This window comes from Notolabrus celidotus, chromosome 11 (assembly GCF_009762535.1).
Source record: "Notolabrus celidotus isolate fNotCel1 chromosome 11, fNotCel1.pri, whole genome shotgun sequence".
NCBI classification, from domain to species: Eukaryota; Metazoa; Chordata; class Actinopteri; order Labriformes; family Labridae; genus Notolabrus; species Notolabrus celidotus.
The window spans coordinates 25,256,903-25,276,794 of NC_048282.1; the positions used below are offsets into that span (position 1 = coordinate 25,256,903).

Genomic DNA, 19,892 nt, shown 5'->3' on the forward strand with positions numbered 1-19,892 from the left:
CTCCACATATTCACAGTTTAATCCACAAAATCAGAGACACAAGTTTCACAACGGATATATGGACTTCTGACGTTAGCCTAGTGAGTATGCTTAGTTGGATGGCCTAGTGGCTGGATGAAGACTTTAACATTAAAAAAAGATTATCGCATATAAAAGGAGTGCATCAGTATCATCGGTTATTGGATCAGCTCATCTATGGCATGCAGATCCAATTGAAAATCTACACATCTAAATCCTACCCTTGTGTACTTTTTTGGTTTCACAATAAAAGTGTTTTTAAAAGTGTGTTTCCTGTTGGGGAAGTACACCAATGCCAGTAAGTGTGTCACTCAGACCCATACAGAGATAACTATTGGTCCTCAAACACTTAAAAAACAACACACAAATGCCCTTACACACACACACACACACACACACACACACACACACACACACACACACACACACACACACACACACACACACACACACACAAACACACACACAAACACACACACAGTGGATTTTTCACAAACCACTTTTTCCCCTCTTTTCACTCCATTGTAACATTAAGTAGCACTTAAAGAAAGTGACTTCAGAGAACATCTTCCCATTTTGCAAATGGACACAGTTAGTGAAAGTTTTGGGAGTTTGTTCAGTGTAAATCTACTCCATTGTTAGGAGACTTTCTACTAAAGCTTCAAAGCTACATGTGGACACAGCTCTGGTATTTATAAAGTTGCAGATTAGATGCTGTTTCCAGTATTGTTTCAGTCACACTGGCGGACACATCCTCCCCCCATATTTTTAGGTTGACAGGAAGAGAGAGGGCCGACATCAAACAGGAGTACTTAGTTTATCTGTCATGGATAAAAGCAGCCTGCTCTCTAAGGTGGAATTTTCACTTCCTATCTCAGTCATCCATGTTCAGTCTTACTCACTGTCACTTATCTCTGTCTTTATTTATCTTTCCTTTTCACCCTTCCTCATATCTTGCAACCCGACCACCCCCCTCCCTCCCATCCATTTCTGTTGTCATGTGTAACTTAAGGTTATGTAAGCAGCAATGTGTAATGTTTTCCCCAAGGGCCATTCTGCACACACCTCCAGAGACACATCTACACGGAGGAATAAAGTTGCTGCATCCTCTTTGGGAAAGAAAAAAAACACTTTACTTAGGGGGGGAGAAAAAGTGCTGTGACTATTTATATGAGCTGCTAGTTGTGCTGTGAAATGAGCTTTGTGATGCAGTAGTGACCTAAATGGAAGTTGAGTATCAGTTATTGAAATGCTAATGATGAATCAGTCCAATTCACTTTATATACTATTTCTGTGGTGCTTTGAAGAGATAAAGCTGAAAGAAGAAAGAAGAGTTATCTACTGTCAAAGTGGACAAACATAATACAATGTCATTCATTCAATCTTTACTCTGTAGTTGACATGGATTTCCAACTAGTTGACAGTCTTGATGTCCTCCTCTGTTACATGTCGTGCGCGGTGTCTCACGGAGAGATATCGCAGGTCTTTTATTCCTGCAGTGGTCAGACTATATAACCAATAATATAAACAGTATATATATATATGTTGTAAGATATGCTTATTTTTTACCTCTTTATTTTTATTTTTTATTTTAATTTTAATTGCTAATAACTTTTAATAATTGTTCTTTATAGGCTCTTGTTTGCTTTATTTTTTATTTTTTTGCACTGTCTACTTTGCTACTGTGACACTTGAATTTTCTCATTGTGGGACTGGATTTCCAGATCCTATAAATGTTTAAGCTTCCTATTTTAGTACGTTTGTATTCCTGGCAGTGTCGTCCAATCATGTTTCAACAGGCTTTAATGCATTCAGAAAAAAAAAACAGATTGTGTGGTGAGCAAAAGCAGGATGAAATACCGTCATAATGATATTCCAGCTCGGTTGTAATCTGACGTTGATTCAGTTATTTCTGTTAACAGATGTATTCATGCAAGTAGAGCGAACAAACCATTCCAGATCAAAAATGTTAACTTACGGACAATCAGTGGTTACATTTCCTGATACCTGGAACGCATCAGACATTGTTTTCTTTTCCTCTTGACGACAGCCCTAACAAAGTTTGCATTTTAACTTTTTAACTATTTGAATCACGATGTTGTTATTTGTGCAAACCAAACACCAATTAATGTTGGTATACACTGCAAAAGGGTTTATTTTTGGGCTTCATACTGCTGAAGTAAACCAGAGAGGCCTCTGTGTAACTTAGTGTCTACTGCTGAACTGACACCTATTTGAAACGGATAAAGGCACGACTTCAGGGAATGTAAATTTAGGGAGCAAGAGATGATAGGAGGTGTTTGTGTAACCGATGTAAATTCAGCATGGAAAAAGAAGTCTTGGCTGGAACTCTTTTAACACTGACGGCTTGCTACACTGGAAATACTTAAAAGTTGACACCAGAGACAAAGAGTATATCTGGTATAGTGTTGTCAGACGATGATGAATGACAACCGAAGAGAAGGGTTACAAGATTGTCTGGTCAATGATTCTACTTTTTGTGCATTTCTTTTTTCTGTCTAAAAATAAATTAAGAAAACTTGTATTGTAATGTATATGCAGAAAAGAGAAAAAACCCAATCCTCCATTTTTTCTTACTTTACCATCAGAATCAGATTTTTTATTTCATTCTATGATTAACAGGAGCATTTGTTAAAGTAGCAAATACATTTTTAATCCCATCTGTAATCTAAAATAAAAATCGAAGTGTCATCTAAAGTAAACAGTTCAAGATTTTTTCAATAGGAGAGCATAATATTATTGTAACATGGGATAAAACATTAGCTTGAATAGCTAGTGTAGACAATCCATCCATGTCAACCCATGTTATGCTTGTTTATTTAGCACAGCAAGCCTATAGATTGCAGTTTGAACACTGCATAGAAAGTCTCTCACTTTCTTTGTTTGTGATTCACACCCAGTTTCCTAGTATGTGAGTGTCACACATAATCTATAGATTTTCTTGTTAGTACAGTAAGGTGTGAGCTCAGCGGTCAGGGCCTGAATATGGTCCATAGTTCATCATAAAACGAAGAAAGGAGAGTTGTAAAGCAACACCAAGAAGGAGGGTGCATGTAGGCAGATTGAAGGACACAAAAGCCATGACAAAGCCATCAAATAAATCAAACTAAAATGTGATTTCGCTCTGAGAGCCTGTTTCATGTTTGATATCTTACAGACACATACCAACATGAGCATAAGCAGTTGCAGCTGATAGTGAGGAGGATAACTGTCCAGAGCTTGTTCTGGTCACATGGCACTTAGTCATAAGTGGATCATGAGGCTTCCTTCAAGCCACACAGCTGCACTACACACAGCCCCTTTCACACCACACCCAAGTTGTGTGTGTGTGTGTGTGTGTGTGTGTAAAACTACAATGACAGGAAAACCTTCAGGACTGCATGAAGCAGAGCCCAGTCATGTGCACACTAGGAATTCAAAAATCTTCCCAAAAGCTTCATTCCTTCATCTGCCCAAAGGACATAATATAAAACAGATTGGCTGGCTTACGGACGAGAGATAAAGAAAGCAAGAATCCACAGTTGGCATATTAAAAAAAAAATAAAAAGCATGAAAGACAAGATTCCCAGAGCAGATGTCTCTTAGACGGAGTACTCTTCATTTACTGCAACAAGAAATGACGTCAGTGCTTATCACAGCCACTGGCTCTCTGCCCACTTCCTGAGAGCATCCGAACCACTCGCATCACCCTTCCTGTCTTCTTTGCTTCCCACTTCCTCTTGGCCAGTCAGTTTCATTCATTCATTCATTCATTCATTCATTCATTCATTCATTCATTCATTCATTCAAAGACCATCTCCCAAATCTCACTCTTCCTTCAACTTGCTTCCTACTGGAATTAAACATCTGCCTGTGAGTAAAGACAAAGGCTCCTTTTCCAAAATATCCTCTGAGGAAAACATCTGGAGTTCTTGGGATTACTTTCTTTGATGAATTAGTGCAGACAGGAAAACCCTTGCAGTGCGGCAGCAAATCTTCCACTCTTGCACTCCAACACTTTTTGTATTATTTGCTGTGTTTGTCTGTTCAGAAGGGCAAAAATGAGATGACATTCTCTCAATTCCACCACAAGAAAAAATACAGATCAACTCATCTGGTGAACAATCTTTGAGATATTTTCGGGACTTTCCTTCTCCCTGAACAAACCGAACTATTGAACGTGCTGGAAGCTGCTCCTCATCACCACATGGCTGTACAGCGCCTCCACCCACAAACTAAACTCAACAGAAAACAATCCTGCACACACCCTCAAATCCACACTAGCAGATACCGCATTTCCATTTATGCTTATTGCTTTTTCATATCAGCAAATTAGGGTGTGACTTCAGATACTGGAGAGATTACATAATCCAGGGTCACATTCTTCTCCCCTTTCACTGTCAGAGGTCAGTATGAGCCTACAGAAGTAACAGTGTTGCAAGTCTGTGTGTTCTTGAAACACCCTCTTGGATGACAGTTTGGGTTCATTGTGTCACTACAAAGTGACAGCAACCAAAATAAAACTGTTGAGTAAGTAAAGGTCTGAGGAAGATTTTTCTTTTAGTGCACGGAAAAAAAGAACAGATGCAGTTTAAGGAAGTGAAAAAAAAACTCTAACTCTTGTCCGTCTCCCAAAGTGTATTCATAACAAAAAGCTTTAACACAAAAATGTTACATTATGGCACAAAAGCTTTCAAAAGCAGAGCGTACATAAATTTTAGCTTCGGCATGTCGAAGCAAAACAGAGTATTTCAGACATCAGGTGTTGCAGTGTGACAACAGACACGATGTGCAGATATTTCCTGGGTGTGACGAACCAAAACTTCTACTTCTGTTGCGTAACTGAAACTATGAAGTGACGATGCAAATCTATGTGAAAAGAGAAAGTGTGAACATTTCCTCTTCAACAAGGTTCAACAGTCTTTTTAGTATCAGTAGTGTCACTTTGCGGTTGGTTCCAAATCCAACTAGAGGTAGGAATGGAATCCAGGAGATGCAGTACAGGAAGCCTCTGTTTAGCCTCTCTGATGGTGTCGTGGGCCAAACTAAACTTCACTAATCAGTGAAGGGAAGTCCCCACTTGATAACCCCAGTGATGTGCTGGCTCTCTAGTTCACACATTGCTCCACTTATTACAGTGTCTTTTAATAGACATGATGCTGAAGACTTGACTGTTGAATGGATTGATGTTAAAAGTAACCAATAATCAGTGGCGGTTCTAGACCAATTTCACTGGGGGGGCAAGGCTGGGGCCAAGGGTGTCGTCAGAGGGACACGTTCAACCCTGACAAAAGAGACTGAGAAAGGCGAGTACTTGCTGAGAACAAACTGACAAAACATCAGTGCATCCCTTTATACTAGACATATATACTACTGTGTACTAGATCAAAATGCAGACTGCCAGCAGCTGTATGGCTTTTTACACTCAACATGAGTCTCTTAGCGCTCTAAGGGACTGGAACCAAGTGCCACACGCATGTGTTCCACCTGTAACATTGGCGCGATACCAAAGCTTTTTTATTGTATAATATTTGTTTGGTGTGGAGGGGGGGGCACAGGTTCAGTTTTACAGGGGCACTGGCCCCTGTTGGCCCCTCCCCAGAACCGCCGCTGCCAATAATACTGCTTGTGAGAAAAATTCTGCATTGACACTGGCATTCCGTAACTACTGGCTAGTTCTTAAGGCCGGTGCAGCATAACAAAATGAACAAGATTGTTGGTCCAGATTCTAGCCCAAAGGGAACCATCATACATAATGAAAAAACAAAGTGAAGTGTATAGGTCTATTTTAAGTCCATGGGAACTTTAAAGTTTAAAGAGGGAGTTGAATACGTTGCACTAATATGCCAGCTTCACAGTGAAACTAAACAGATCAAAAAAGAAACAGTGACAGTAGAATCATCCTTTGTGAAAATAAGAAGTGGTGCCAACAAGGCGGAGAATTTTTAAAATGCGGACCTTGTTGATCCGTCATCATTAACTGGCAGTCACGACTCAGCAGTTGGTTTTATTGTTTTATTTGTAGCTCCTTCAGTTTCTTTTTCAAAAGGGGAACAGACCTGATTGCCCTTCACTACTCTTTACTGTATACTGTGATTCTTCAGCCCAGGTTGATCAATAACACTAATCGATTGATTAACCTCCAGTCCGGGGAGAAAACTGCTTTGCTAGTAGCTGACAAACACAGCACTGCGCTTATCACACTAAGGAGTGTTGAATGTTACCAGCAGATACTCTTGAAGAAAAAAGAGAGTGGAGCTGATAACATTTAAGAGATTTGTATTGTTCCGCGTGGTGTAATCGGAAACTATCTAATGGAAAAATTACAAGAATAAGAAGACAATAAAACCCCCTCGTAGAATAACATATCACACTCAGACGCGGTGTACACATGCCAGGAGGAACAACACAGCATCTACATTGAGTTCATTTTTGGTCTTGCACTAGCCGCTCTGTCCCTCCATCTGCTCCTCTTTCCCAAGCGTGTGTGCGCGCACATATGTGTGCATGGGTGACCCTCCCCTGAGTCAGTGTGTCTGTCGAGCCAATACATAGCAGAAAAAAAAAAACATGGACCAGACGCGGTGACAAGAATTACATAAACGTCACAGTGGTGCCAGGACCCCATGTTTTCACTTTGCTGCAGGCAAATACTGGAAAACAGATCTGAGGGAGGGGAAGTGGGAGACTGGCAGATTGTGTGTAGATGCAGGTGTATTAGTGTGAAGAAGACGCTTTTTTTCTTAGTAAACACTTTCTATTTATATATTTCTCAGTTACCTACTACTTGTGCAATTTTCTGGCATGATGAGATAATATCTTAGAGGAAATGGTAGGTTTACTCCCCTCAGTGTCATGTACTTCACAGCTTTGACAAAGCCAGTTTACCCTGAATCACAACTTTTGGTCTGAAAGCAGATGAATTGATGGGAACACGGAATCAAGAGGAAACAAAGCTGTTGTAGATAATATGAGGAAAGTAATGTGATTAAGGACAGAGATACTGAAACTTGTTGGGAGACAAAGCTCCATTATTTGGTCTCTCAAAAAAAGATGTACGTAAACTGCAGGTAAACAATGTCATAGCGGTTTGCTAAGTGTGGCTAACATTAGCAGAGCTACCACCTTCAGTACTCTGTGCAGGTGAACATCTGATACAGGGGTCGCTTGTGATAGTACACTTTTAGGCTGACCACACTTGAGACGATTTTAGGCAGGATTTAGGGCCCAATGATGACCTGATTTTGGCTTGTCGTACCCTATTATTTTTCTAAATAATCCTCAAGTGTGTGGGGTCAAAATGACTATTTCACTGCTACTGACCACGTCTGATCCTCCCGACCATGGAATCATAAATATCAAACATGTTTGATATTTATGATCTGCCTCCAACAGAATACAAGAAATGACCAATGAGAGGAGCAGAAACCTGACAAACATGGCAGGGAATGTACACATACATTTATCCCAAACTAAATGAAATTGATTAAGATCTGAAAGTCATCTAGTGTGTTGCCAGCCTTAGGTATTTACTGTGTCTTCATCAACAGTTAGCCTCCTAGCAAGACGGAGTATATCGTTTAGCTGTGTATCTATAATCTGCACAGATTTCCCCTCTTTAGGTTAGAACAGGAAGCTTTTCACAAGAAGAAAACAGTCCTAAAAGCTACCAGTTCTGTACACTACCAGCTCTCCCCAAAAAGCAGACATAATACTAGAATAGAGGGGAACTTTTCAATCAATGAATGAATCTATATTTAGTTATATAGAGCCAATTCACAACAAATGTTATATCAAGACCCTTTACAAAAACGCAGGTCTAGACCGTTCTCTTTGTTCATATTTGTTTCTTCAGAAATAAATATGAATACAATTCCAATTTTTAAAGCTATAGAGAGCTGAATGCTGTTGGGGACCAATGACTATCAGTTTTCACTCTGTCTGGCCTGTTGGGTGGTTTGTACAGTGGCCTCTATGAATAAGTGTGCCTCCACGTGATGATAACTCTCCCCCTCTACTCTGCTCTTTCCCTGTCCACTGCTGCTCCCCATGCCTGTTTGATTGCACTCTTAAATGTGTGCAGAGAAAGTACTGAAACTGCAGGTTTCATCACCCTTTAACTCAGCTCCTGCCAAATGCAACTACACTGCAGGTCAATAAATCAACCCTAGATTCACTCCAGTGTCTTCTCTCCATGTGTCCTCTGCTTCATTTCTAACCACAGTCTCTCTCTTGCCTAATAACAGCTAACCCAGCCCTGTTGCGTCTTTTTCTGACTACAAAGAGTGTGATTTGGTTATTACCTAATGGTTTATGCATGCAAAATATGGTTATGACTGACCGACGCCCATGAAACTATACATGAACAGTGAACACACTATCTTACACAAAGCCCTGTTTCAATGTCAGGACAGTAAGTGAGACTGTTGTGGTGTTGATAGGACTGAGCTGGCAAGCAGTAATTCATTCCTGCAGTACCCCTGCTGCTCCCCTCTGCCAGCCCATTTCCTCCTGCTTTTATATTTGGCAGCTGTCCAGAACATTCTTGTGTTATTGCAGTGGGACATTGTACTTGGTGTACAGAGGACAGACACAGACATAGACAGGTACACGTATGCGCAAAAACACACAAGGATGTAATGATACTGGCACTCACACACATTTTGCGTAAACCATACCGCCTATTTTTTCCTGCTTGCTCTATTTTCCTACAACCCCCCCTCGTCCCTCCCTCCCTGCAGAAAGATGAGGTCTCCTCACAGCTGGAGGTTACTCCTGTTGACTGAACAAATGGGCCAGAGCAGGCAGCTAGAGCACCAAGCTGTCACAGTAGCTACGTACAGTTGAGCAAGATGCAGAAAACCCACACATGCCCTTCCCTATGGATTTCTACATCTAATTTTCTGCAAAGACCTTAATGCGTCTGCAACACCACTGAGTAACTGAAGTTGCGCACTACACTGTGCTCTGAGTACACACCTAAAAATCATTGCAAGACACGAGATAATCTGGCTAGCCACGCCAGGGCTAATTTACAATCCTGTTCCGCTTCACTACAACAAAATTAGCCATGTGACTCACCTTGGGTAAACGTGAGGACATAGGAATATTAATGCATCATGAAATTGCACAGGGTTGGTAGCTGCAGTTAGTTAATATTTCATGACAAAGACTGAATTTGTTGCTTAATGCACTGAGGGTGAAGTAAACAACTCCAAGTGGTGGTAAATTGATTGAAGAATTTTAGATTGATGCTGTAAACCAAGTAATTTATGTCCACATGAATTCATAACATGGAACTTGTTCTCCATAAAACTCCACAGAAAAAAAATTTAAAAAGGGAGTTTGGTGTTAGTTGAAATTAATTTTTTAATGAAAGAGAGGTGAAGGCAGGATAAGCCACACATTTAAGTATGAATATGAACAAAATGATTCATTGTTCAACTGAGAAACAACACTTGATAAACATTATTTTCTGGATTGCAAATCATGAAAATGCAGGGAAGTTTCAAACATCTCATCCCCCCCGTAAAAAAAAAGACACTTCGTGCAGCACTAACTCTACCTAAAGATCAATTACATGGTGTCAATGCAAGCTACTTCACCATCTATACTCTAATCTTAAAGGCCAAACCATAGCACATCATAAGAGCTCCTCTGCTGTGCTTTGTTAATCAACTAAGCTGCCCCCCTGAGGTTTTATTGGAAGAGGTTTTTAATGAAGCTCCTGCGTCATTTCTGTGCTTACTGTTTGCATTTGCTGCCATGGCCAACACAAGTTGTTTATCTGAATACCTGAGAATAAGGCAGGTTTGAAGGTGCAATGTCAAATGGACACAAAGTCATAGTCATAAGGTTGAGCTGCAGTTGAGAAAATGCAAGCCATACAGAGGTGTAACACTAGCAATGTGCTAAATATGCTATTTAACTCAGAAGCGCCTCAACAGAAACTTCAAGTGACAAAAAAAATCCCCCTTCAAGAGTAGTGCCTTGGGAGCCTTTAAGCTTAGCTCTGAAATTAATGGTTTGTATGTTTTCATCACACAAGCACCTGTGGTAACACATCCACATCAGCACCACACCTCAGATTTGTTTCTCTCCATGCAGTTAAAACACAACAAAGAGATTATTTTCCATTCCAGCCTGGCTCCTCGGCTTTCCTAAAACCAATAGTCCCCAGACTTGTTTATGTTCTTACATCACTGGCAAACATTTCTAACAGTCAGACATCCAAAAAGGCTCTTTAACCACTCTACAGCCTTTATACAGAGAGTACACATAATGCAATTACACTGTAGCAACTTAAATCTGGTGCTGATTTTGATACTGCCTGAGACACAGGAAAACTATTCCATTTAAGCCACTGTAGCAAGTTGTTTAATTAACAGGGATTAGCCTTGAATCTATCATATTCCCTTTGGAAATACAATATCTGGCAGTGGGCATGAAGGCCATTCATAAGTAGTTTCTACTTTTTAAAGATAGGCATGCATGGAGTCTTCGGTCTATCTACCTCTACAAATATTCTTAGATAAGACTATTCAAAGGATTACTTTCTAATGCAAATGATTGTAAACATGCAAAAGTGATTGTAAGTCAATGCAGGAAGCAGAAGGGCCGTCTGTAGGCGTCCATGATAACGTTTAGACAGAGTATATTGACTCTCCTTGAACACATGTCCAGTCATCACAACCTTTATCCCTGCCATCAGCAGTATGTGCCACCCGTCATCACACAAACATTTGTTTTTGGATTACCTCACTGACATCACCCCTCCTGTGCACCAACTCTTCACAAGTAACAGTTTGACTGCCCTGAAACACATGACCAATGTAGCTATGGCAACAGTTTCTATAACAAAGGGAGGCCCAGACCAGGTCAACAAAGACAGGGATTCTCCTCAGTATGATTAGGTTACATAAATGATTAGCGCTTCAACACGAGACCTTCAGTCTGCCTCTGAAATGACTCACAGCTCGCCATCCATATCCTCTGGTACAACCTCCAGCCCCCCTCACGCCACTGCACTCTACTCCACCATCTGTCAGTGGTCAAATATCCACACTATAGGGGCTTGGTATGGGTCATCTTACAGACAACAGTTTAAGACATAGGAGTACAGTTGCTATGGGAATAGGGATCATCACTGGCTGCAAAGTCTTCTTACTGGGTGGACAAACTGGTTTTAACTGAGGTAACATAACCGGGAAAAAAAAAGAGATGTGGTTTGAAGTCCGACATACTATATCAAATATAGAAGAAGTTATAGGAGAGGAAACTACTCATGATAGAGTCTGAAAATGTAACTTACAATGCAGAAGAAACAGCAGCTACTATAACTGTTAAACAATATCATCTGCTTAAATGTTTTCGTACAGTCCCCAAATTAAAACTTACAGAACATATAATGAAGAAAACAATGCTCTGATGAGGAATTACCTATTTTTAAATATCATAGAACACTGGACAGATACAAAAACATATCCCCAAAGGTGACCATCCGTCCATCCGGCTTCATAGTACCACTGTCAACCATGCGGCTCAAATAAATATTATATTTTCTTGATTATACTCCAATAAAAACTAAATGATGTCATTAGCGATAGCTTTGAGTCTTCTCTTAAAAACGGATCATCGACAAGGCTGTGGGTGGCTTGTTGGCGCATCAAGTCAGGCTTACCTTTTGTGTTTTGCCATGAGTAATGGAATAAATATAGACTGAGTTATCTCAAAAACATTTGGGGACTTCTTGTGTAATACAGGAACTGAAACGAAACAACTCTGTGTCTCTTGCCTTTAACAACCAGAGAGGGAAAAGTATTTTTACTTTTTACAGAGTCTCAACCTAAACTGCTACATAATCATTTTCCTTTTCAGGATGTCTGCATTTTCCAGTAAACCATATTTGGAGCATACAGTAAATGTGTGTTTAAGATTGGGGATAGCGGGTGTTTGCGGGTGTCACACGGTCAATGGGAGGCTTTAGAAGGATTGCTCATGCCTCTGACTGACTCACAAGGTGCAATGAACTCCAACTCTATTGATGTTTAACTAAATTCCATTGTTAATGGAGTATTTAGCATCACATGTCCTGGACTGTGCTGGGCCGTAACAGACCACCACAGCAGACAGACTTAAACAAGTTTAAACGGTCTAGATGGAAGCAGAACAGCTTTGCTGTGTTTACTGAAATAATACGGCAAGTGTTGCTCTGGCCTGTCAGTGGTAGAGAGCAAGAAAAACCTGACCATCTCTGAAGGTATTTCAATGATCTATGGTCACTTTTACTGAAGGGTGCCCCTTTACAGTGTACAGATGTTCCAGACAAAGAGGCAGTCCATGGCTCTGTCCCAAATGTCTGTAATGACTGTATCCTTGGGGATTTGTTTTCACTCTGGTCATCCTGGGAACAAGGATGGCATGTTTCTGTGGTTGCTGTGACAATATAAAAGGAGTTAGTCCCTGATGGGAACAAGCCCTCTGGGAACCATAGCAACTGGAGAGAAAATGTCAAACGCCAAACCTTAAGTGCTTCAGGAATTCCAGTGATTGCACCTCATCCAGCTTTCTATCTTCCAACCATTTTGATTTTGCACATTTTCTTTCAATTATCACTAAACTGGAGTTGTTAAGGGTTTCAAATAGCTGTAAGAACTATATGGGCGAGAACAGAAGCTGCATAATTTATCACTATGTAGCTTGCTTGGTTATTCACAATAGAGTCCATGGAAGGCAGCTTGGCACCAAGTTAATATTTCACCTCAGCTATCCAGTCCCTGGAAATTAGCCTTAAGAGGCTGGCTGGATCGAGCTAAATGGATGGATCAATTAAGCAGCAGAGAGGGAGGTGGGGTGGGGGTAGCTTTACAGTGCTCCCTGAGAACTAGAGATGGATGGCTTTAAATACCAGGGAAGCTCCAGTGCATTTAAAAAGGAGGCATCAGCACTGAAGCAACATGACCACTAAGCATAAACTGGGCAGACCTTTTGTGGTAGACCCCAAAGTGTACTTTCCAAAGAGACGTCAAGTACACTACAAACAAAAATGAACAAAGACACCAGCAATGAATACAAATGTTTCTGGTTCTTGTCAATTCAAGCTCCATGGTTACCACCATAAAAGTTTAAGTGCCTATAAAAAACAAACAGTCTTACAAGACTAAGAAGAGGCAGTTAAACCACTGGTATGATTTGGTGTTTAGGTATAACTAGTGTGGTAAATGATAAAGATAATGGTTATTTATTATTAGACTTTTTACCTTGAATTAGTCCATCCTGCAAGATAAGCACATATCCAGGAAGTAAAACTCCATCTCTCACCTCTATAAAGTTAATGTTTTATCCTGACTAAATGGACCAGGGTCACAGATTAGCACCCAAACATTGGTGTTACAAAAGATACAGGCCAAAATACACTTTTCCATGTGTTTCTTTCCCTCTACTGCAAAACACCAAACAGCTCAAAGACAATCTCTTGATCTTCACAAGTGCCAGAATGTATTCAAATTAGGATTCAAATGTTTCAGGCAAAAGGCAGTCACTTAATGATATGCTGTAATGTCGGCTTTGGAGGAAGTGGCTGCACAAACCGACAAAGAAGTGGACGACATACTGTACTGTATGTCCATTTACACAGTTTGGTGTGTGTGAACAGAGGAAATTGAAACATACTCTGGAAAATAGCTTTCTACAAACACTGATGTTAGACTGAGGCAGTGGAAAAAGGACAGTGCCATTATGACTGAGAGGGGGTCTCTGATACTGTGGGCGGAAGACAATGATAGCCCATGAGGCAACCACAAAGCAAAACATGGTCCTTTAGCTAGCCTGCTACTAGGGTAAGAAGAATGAGAGAAGACGGAAACTAGGTCTAACTTTGAATGGCAAACTTGTACTATCGGACCAATGATTACAGAACACAGCAATATCCGAAAATTAATCCTTCCAACACTTCAAAATCAGCAGAGCAAACTGCATTACAAAGATATAGAGAGATGCAATGAAAAAGTGTGCACCAAAATGAGACACAATGAACACACATGACATTTAAATGTCAGCAAGCCATAAACTGTCAATAGACTGAAATGCCAAACAGCAGCACAGGATCAAAGTCAGAGTGTCTTTTGCAAATAAAGGAACTTCAAAAAACCTTGTTATGTAGCACCAGTGACTGTCTCCAAATAAGCTCAACTGGGATGTAAATTATGACCAAGTGTACTTTTATTTTTCCATGGTAAAGATGTTATCAGATGTAGCTAGTTGTAAAAACACAGATAAGTCGTGGTTTATTATAAAAGTCAAAGAGGTCTCACAAGCATACTTAGGAAAGCTACATTTGTAATGAGTTTTTAGAAAAAGACGTCGCACTGCGTGCATTTAATAGCAGGCATTTTCTCCAAAGCCTGAAAATAATGGCTCCTACAAAACTGCACTGTGCAGCAGTGATAGGTTTATCACAAGTTAGGCATTCACATTGTGATACATGCTGATGAAGCAGACCAACTTGAAGACATGACACCTGCAGATCTACAATTATTTACTGGGTGCAGGAGCAGGAGGTATGTTTACAACTTAAGGCTTTGGCTATCATTTGCCACTGGCATAGTTATTTACTGGCAGGCTGCACCCTCACCATGTTTTTCCAGAGAGGCTATCAGGTAGATGAGACAAGTGAAGGAGTCAATAAACTGATGAGGAGCTGTAAAAGGTAAGTACACTTCAAAGTCAAACATATTATCACTAAGCAAAAAAAACCCAAATCTATCTTGGAGTTTGCAAATGTTTGGCTTTGTCAAGTCAAGGTTGGAACAATGCCTGAGCCTTACCTTACATTGGTTTGTTTCAAATAATATGCAAGACAGCCCAAAGCTACTTTAAAAACCAAGATGGATTTCTACACCAGGGTGCCCACTTTTTTTCTAGAGATCATAAACCAATAATATAGGAAACCTAATTAAAAAACTTAAGATATTAACATTTTTGTTATACCACATAGTCCTGTGTCTTATAACCTTGAGCTTCAGAGTAAAGTAACACACAGCCGTCTGGTCCTTTCTCTGCAACTCTGCATTGACAATTTACCAAAATTCCATCCATTTACTTTCACTTATCCAGATTGATCAAACAATCTTTATTTGTATTTTATCAGAACACTGCAGTGCTCTCATTTTCCCATGTGTTATCTCCATGACTGGAAGATTAGTTAACTTCTATACAGGTTCTCCAGGTTCTCTAAGACACATAAGAACATATTTGGCTTACTATGTCCCTGCATTGCCTCACGCTGTGAAGCAACATGAGAGACACTATCAAGACTGTCTGCACACCACACCTACATGGAAATCTGGTTCCAGAAAGATTCATACAGTGCTACATTACACAGACAGGGAAACAAAAGCCTTACCCCCCCCCACACACGAACACACACCTAGCCACTCAGATGGGAGATTGAGCCTGGCGCCTGGCCTCCAGAGGCAAAGGGAAGCACCTGTCTTCTTTGCTCACCCCGAGTGGAGGTGTGTGTGTTTGTGTGTGCATCTGCGTTGAAACCTATAAATAGAACCTGTTTCTTCCCTAGCTCTCACTCCAGTGGGATCTCCTCATGTTTTAATTAAATAAACTGCTGCAATCAGGCCCAGCTGTGCCCTGCATTCCCAGCCTGCATCAGTCAACAGCCGTGCTCGGGGGCAACATAAAGGCTTGGGTGTCAGGGCATACGAGTACATGGAAACAGAGAAACGGAGGCAGAGACAGAAGCAGACGAAAAGAGAGAAAGAGAGAGAAATGGACTAAGCTGTGAAAATGGGGCATTCTGCACCAAGGCCACCTGGGTATCATAGGAAGCCCTGCTCAGGTGTTCTAGATGGGTTCCCTGATGTGCAAACCAGCAGAAGGAAAGGAGCTCGTCTCATCTCTTTCATCCATCCCCCTCCATTTCCCCAGCTCCTCCTCTCGCCTTTTCCCACCTTTTCCCCTCTTCTCTTTAATCTAAATGATTCTGCTAACTCCCCACAGTACGAATTCCTCTCAACAAATCTGTTTGCTTTCAAATGTGGCTGTCTCATACAATTATACAGTTTACACATTTGGTGTCAGAGCTCCCCATTTGATTAGATGTCTCATAAAGTCCAATGCAGAAGAGCTGGAATGGGAATATTTTGTTATTTACTTAATAAGCTCACACTGCATGCTAAATATTATATGACAATTAGCAAGCTAAATGTTGGAGAATGTAGCTAATGAAAGGGAAATGATGTGCAGGATTTACTGACATATCTGAAGCTCACTCTGACATTACTCCTGACTGCACCTGCTCTTAAAGGGATAGCGCACATTTTTAGACATATACAGTTTGGTTGTTTCAACAACTCAATGAAGATAATATTGACTTTAGCTCATGCCGAAACCACATCAACCTCCCAATACAACAGCAGTTTGTCAGATGAAAAGAAACAATAGCTGACATGCAACTAGATAACACTTTGAAGCAGCCACACAAGCAAACAGCATCTTGTGAAGCTTATTTACCTCTAAAGTACTGAAAATGTTGAGTATACTGGCATTTGTGAGAGGAGATTCCGAGAAAGGATTGCTTTTGTTGGTGGTGGTTGATTCAAATACTAATGCTAATGCTGTGTTGTGGTTTGATTTTGTTAACTGGAATCGTTTATCTCTAATGAGGTCTCCAAAGCTGCTGCGCACTGATGCATATCTGACCACAGAATAAAAAAAAAAACTTGGCTAATATCAATGCATCAGTGTCCCAGTAATTAAATCATCCAACCTTTTAAGGAAGGAGTACATGTTTCCCTTTAAGCACCATCCTCCTATCCCCACTTGATTTCTCTCTACCGTCAGGCACCCCTTGTGTAAAAGACTAAACTGTAGCTTTTAGTAAGAGAAGCTGAAGCCGCCCGGCTCCTGGTCAGATCTATAATTAATGGACTGGTGCTGCTGGTCCTTGTTCTGAAGCTCAACTAACCACCAGTAAAACCACGTGGCCATTACAGCCCAAGAGTCAAAACCCAGGAGGATGCATATGGCCTGAGATTGCTGCTGTCAGTAAACAGGCAGACGCCATCAATACTGGAGCTAGAAAAATAGTGACCAAGTGAGAGACGGATTATTTTTACCCTTCTTGTGCAACGATTTATACGTTTACTTGTTTCCCATTTGGGGGAATCATTGATCTCTGTTATTGCGACTTACACAGGCTATTTCTGTCAGTAATGTGTGCTCCATATGAGAATTGATTCAATTATTGATCAACTTGTCCACTGCAGGTAAAAAGCGTGAATGGATCAATACCCATTTTGATGAGTAAGAAGGAGGACCATCATGGTCTTTGATGTTTTAGGACAGCGACACAAGTATTAAATAAACACTATTTCAGTAACTCACCAGAACAACATGCAAGGCGTGTATTTTTGGCAGCGACAGGCTTTTACTTATTCTTTTTACGAAAAGTGATGAATATTTAAAATGTGTTAGACTTTTTTTTTCTGTGTACAATGATGTCTATCATTGTGTTTGGGACGAGACAAATGATTCACATCTCTTAGTGTAGACTGTTTTAATTAGAGCCAAATCAAGAAAGCCAAACATTGCCAAGGATGCCTTTTCAGCGAACACAACAGGATATCCAATCAACATTGGATTAAGCTGTAACCAGAAAATAAACTCTGAGTTGCCAACTGCACCTTAACTATTTCCTTGTGAACTTTCCTATCATTCTGCCCAAGATAAAAGGATAAAACAAACTGTTGTGGGTGGTGCCTACAGGCACAGTAACTTCTTAAATCTGTCCAGAGTTGAGTTATTGCACATCTGGTTGGCACAGAATCAAGAACAGAGCCAGGTGAAAGTCCCAATTTTACAATAGGTGCTATGCTTTGCCAGATTAGCTACAGTACAGTATATAATGTTTTGACGTCACATGGGTGATAAAGACTGAAATAGCAGGCATGATTGGCCCAACCTACCAAGGCTGATAGGACAAGTGGATCATGGCTTAAGCTTGTGGCCCTCCAAGACAGGATAGGTGAGACCAAAGACACCCAAGAACACTGGCATGACACCCGAGTCCACTCACATATTCCATGTGAGAGACAAAGGGTGACAGAGAAAAAGAATTGGGAGGGGAGGATCTGACACATTGATTAATTAATGAAAGGAAGGATTCAGGATATGGGGTATTGCACAATCGCATGTGACTTGAATGCAGCTAATAATGTAAGGGGTGATTTGTTTGCCAGTAATCAATGTCCAGATTGACCTCACAGAAATTAATTAGTCATATGAGTCCTCAATCTTAGCATGACCTTTTGCCCGGTCAAAATAAAATGAAATAGAAATCCAGGGGAAGTAATAATTAAGTAGCTTACAAACAGGTCAAATCAGACTGTTCCAGACATGCCAAAAATGATCCCAAAATTAAGGCCATTTTTGGCCTGTGGAACTCGTTGTTACTATAGTAATCATAGCTGTTAGGCCTACCTACATCAGCATGATTACAGTGGCCATGACGCTCATCAGTAGAATTACTCCTCTGTAATTCTCTTGCCCAGGTACATTGATATTATAGAATTTAGCACCAGCATCCAGCAGTGTCTCATCATCGATTGTGAGAGATCAAGGCTCACAGAGGCGCATGGCCCCACTGCTTACACTCCCTATAGCAAGCCGAGCTGTCACACATGACCTAACAGCCCATGATATAAACAACCTCTCTCCATCCTAACGCTGAGCATTTAAAATAACATCATCGGTTTCATTTTACTTACCGATTCCTGGGGCGGAGTAAATGAAGTACAATGCGGAGGTGGACAATGAAAAAAGGAATAAAAGCCCAAGGAATGACCTTCTCCGGAACCGCAAATGTGTCGGCATTATACAGGCAGCAAAAGCACACACAGGCACGTTTTGCGTTGAAACAACGACGATAGACCAGATCCGATGTGTCCAGATGCCAGAGCCAAGTGGTCCACGGACAGGCTGGGTTTAAATGAGCCAAATAGAATGACCGGTCTGCGGCAGCGGTGAGGAACCAGAGGCAACAAGGAAGTCTATTTCCGCGGCAGGTCTAAAACACGGGGAGCGGACCTCCAAGTATTCAGTCAAGACATTTAAATCCCGTTCCTGAGGACAGCTTCGGTTTAGGCAGAGAGTGGGTCCGATGTCGACACGGCTCACAATGATAGCGCAGTTTACACCGGCCTGCTATTTTCAGTGAGAGACCATCATTTGGCTCACACACTCGTCGCTGATGGATTTTTTTAGCCGCTCCTGCGCTTTGCCTGCCTGCCTGCCTGCCTACAAGCCCTATGAATGGGGCAGCCCCTCCGCAAAATGAGCAATACCTAAAGTGGGCGTTAACAGGACCTAACAAACAAGTACTGGCTCACAACGTCCAACAACGTAACTTGGCGACCAAGAAATTCTTTAACCATTCTGACAGCCGTTTGCAGCGTTGTCATCTTTGCGTAATGGGAGATGAAATTAATAAGCAGCTATCAGTCTTTGAACAGGATTCATACTGCATTGTGATTTAATTTCTGACTAGGCATAGCATTGATTAGTCTATTGCCTGCTTATTAGGTGCAAAGGCTGTAATAATCCATCTTTGTGCACAATCTTGTAGTCCTGGGCAACTTAATTGTTTAGGTGTTTGTGACATTTTCAGCAGCCATTAAACATAAAGCTTGCAAGTGCTCAACCACAGTCTCCATAGTGATCATACATTTCTCCAACAGAATATAAATCGGTTAAAAAAACAGCAGTCTTTTTTTTTCAAAGCAAAAATATTAATAAATATTCACTTTAACATATTTGGACTTCTTTAGACTGACTTTACATGACATGTAGGCTATGTGCTT

General features: G+C 40.8%; 1 protein-coding gene across 1 annotated transcript in view; it reads right to left on the reverse strand.

The window, feature by feature from the left end:
• The window catches only part of b4galt5 (UDP-Gal:betaGlcNAc beta 1,4- galactosyltransferase, polypeptide 5), a 36,658-nt gene extending 17,139 nt beyond the window's left edge, over positions 1–19,519 (reverse strand). Inside the window, exon 1 of the mRNA XM_034695243.1 lies at positions 18,801–19,519. Within this exon, the coding sequence (XP_034551134.1) occupies positions 18,801–18,906 (106 nt within the window). The 5' untranslated portion in view covers positions 18,907–19,519. The remainder of the gene's footprint in view (positions 1–18,800) is intronic.
• Between the last annotated feature and the right edge of the window lie 373 nt (positions 19,520–19,892).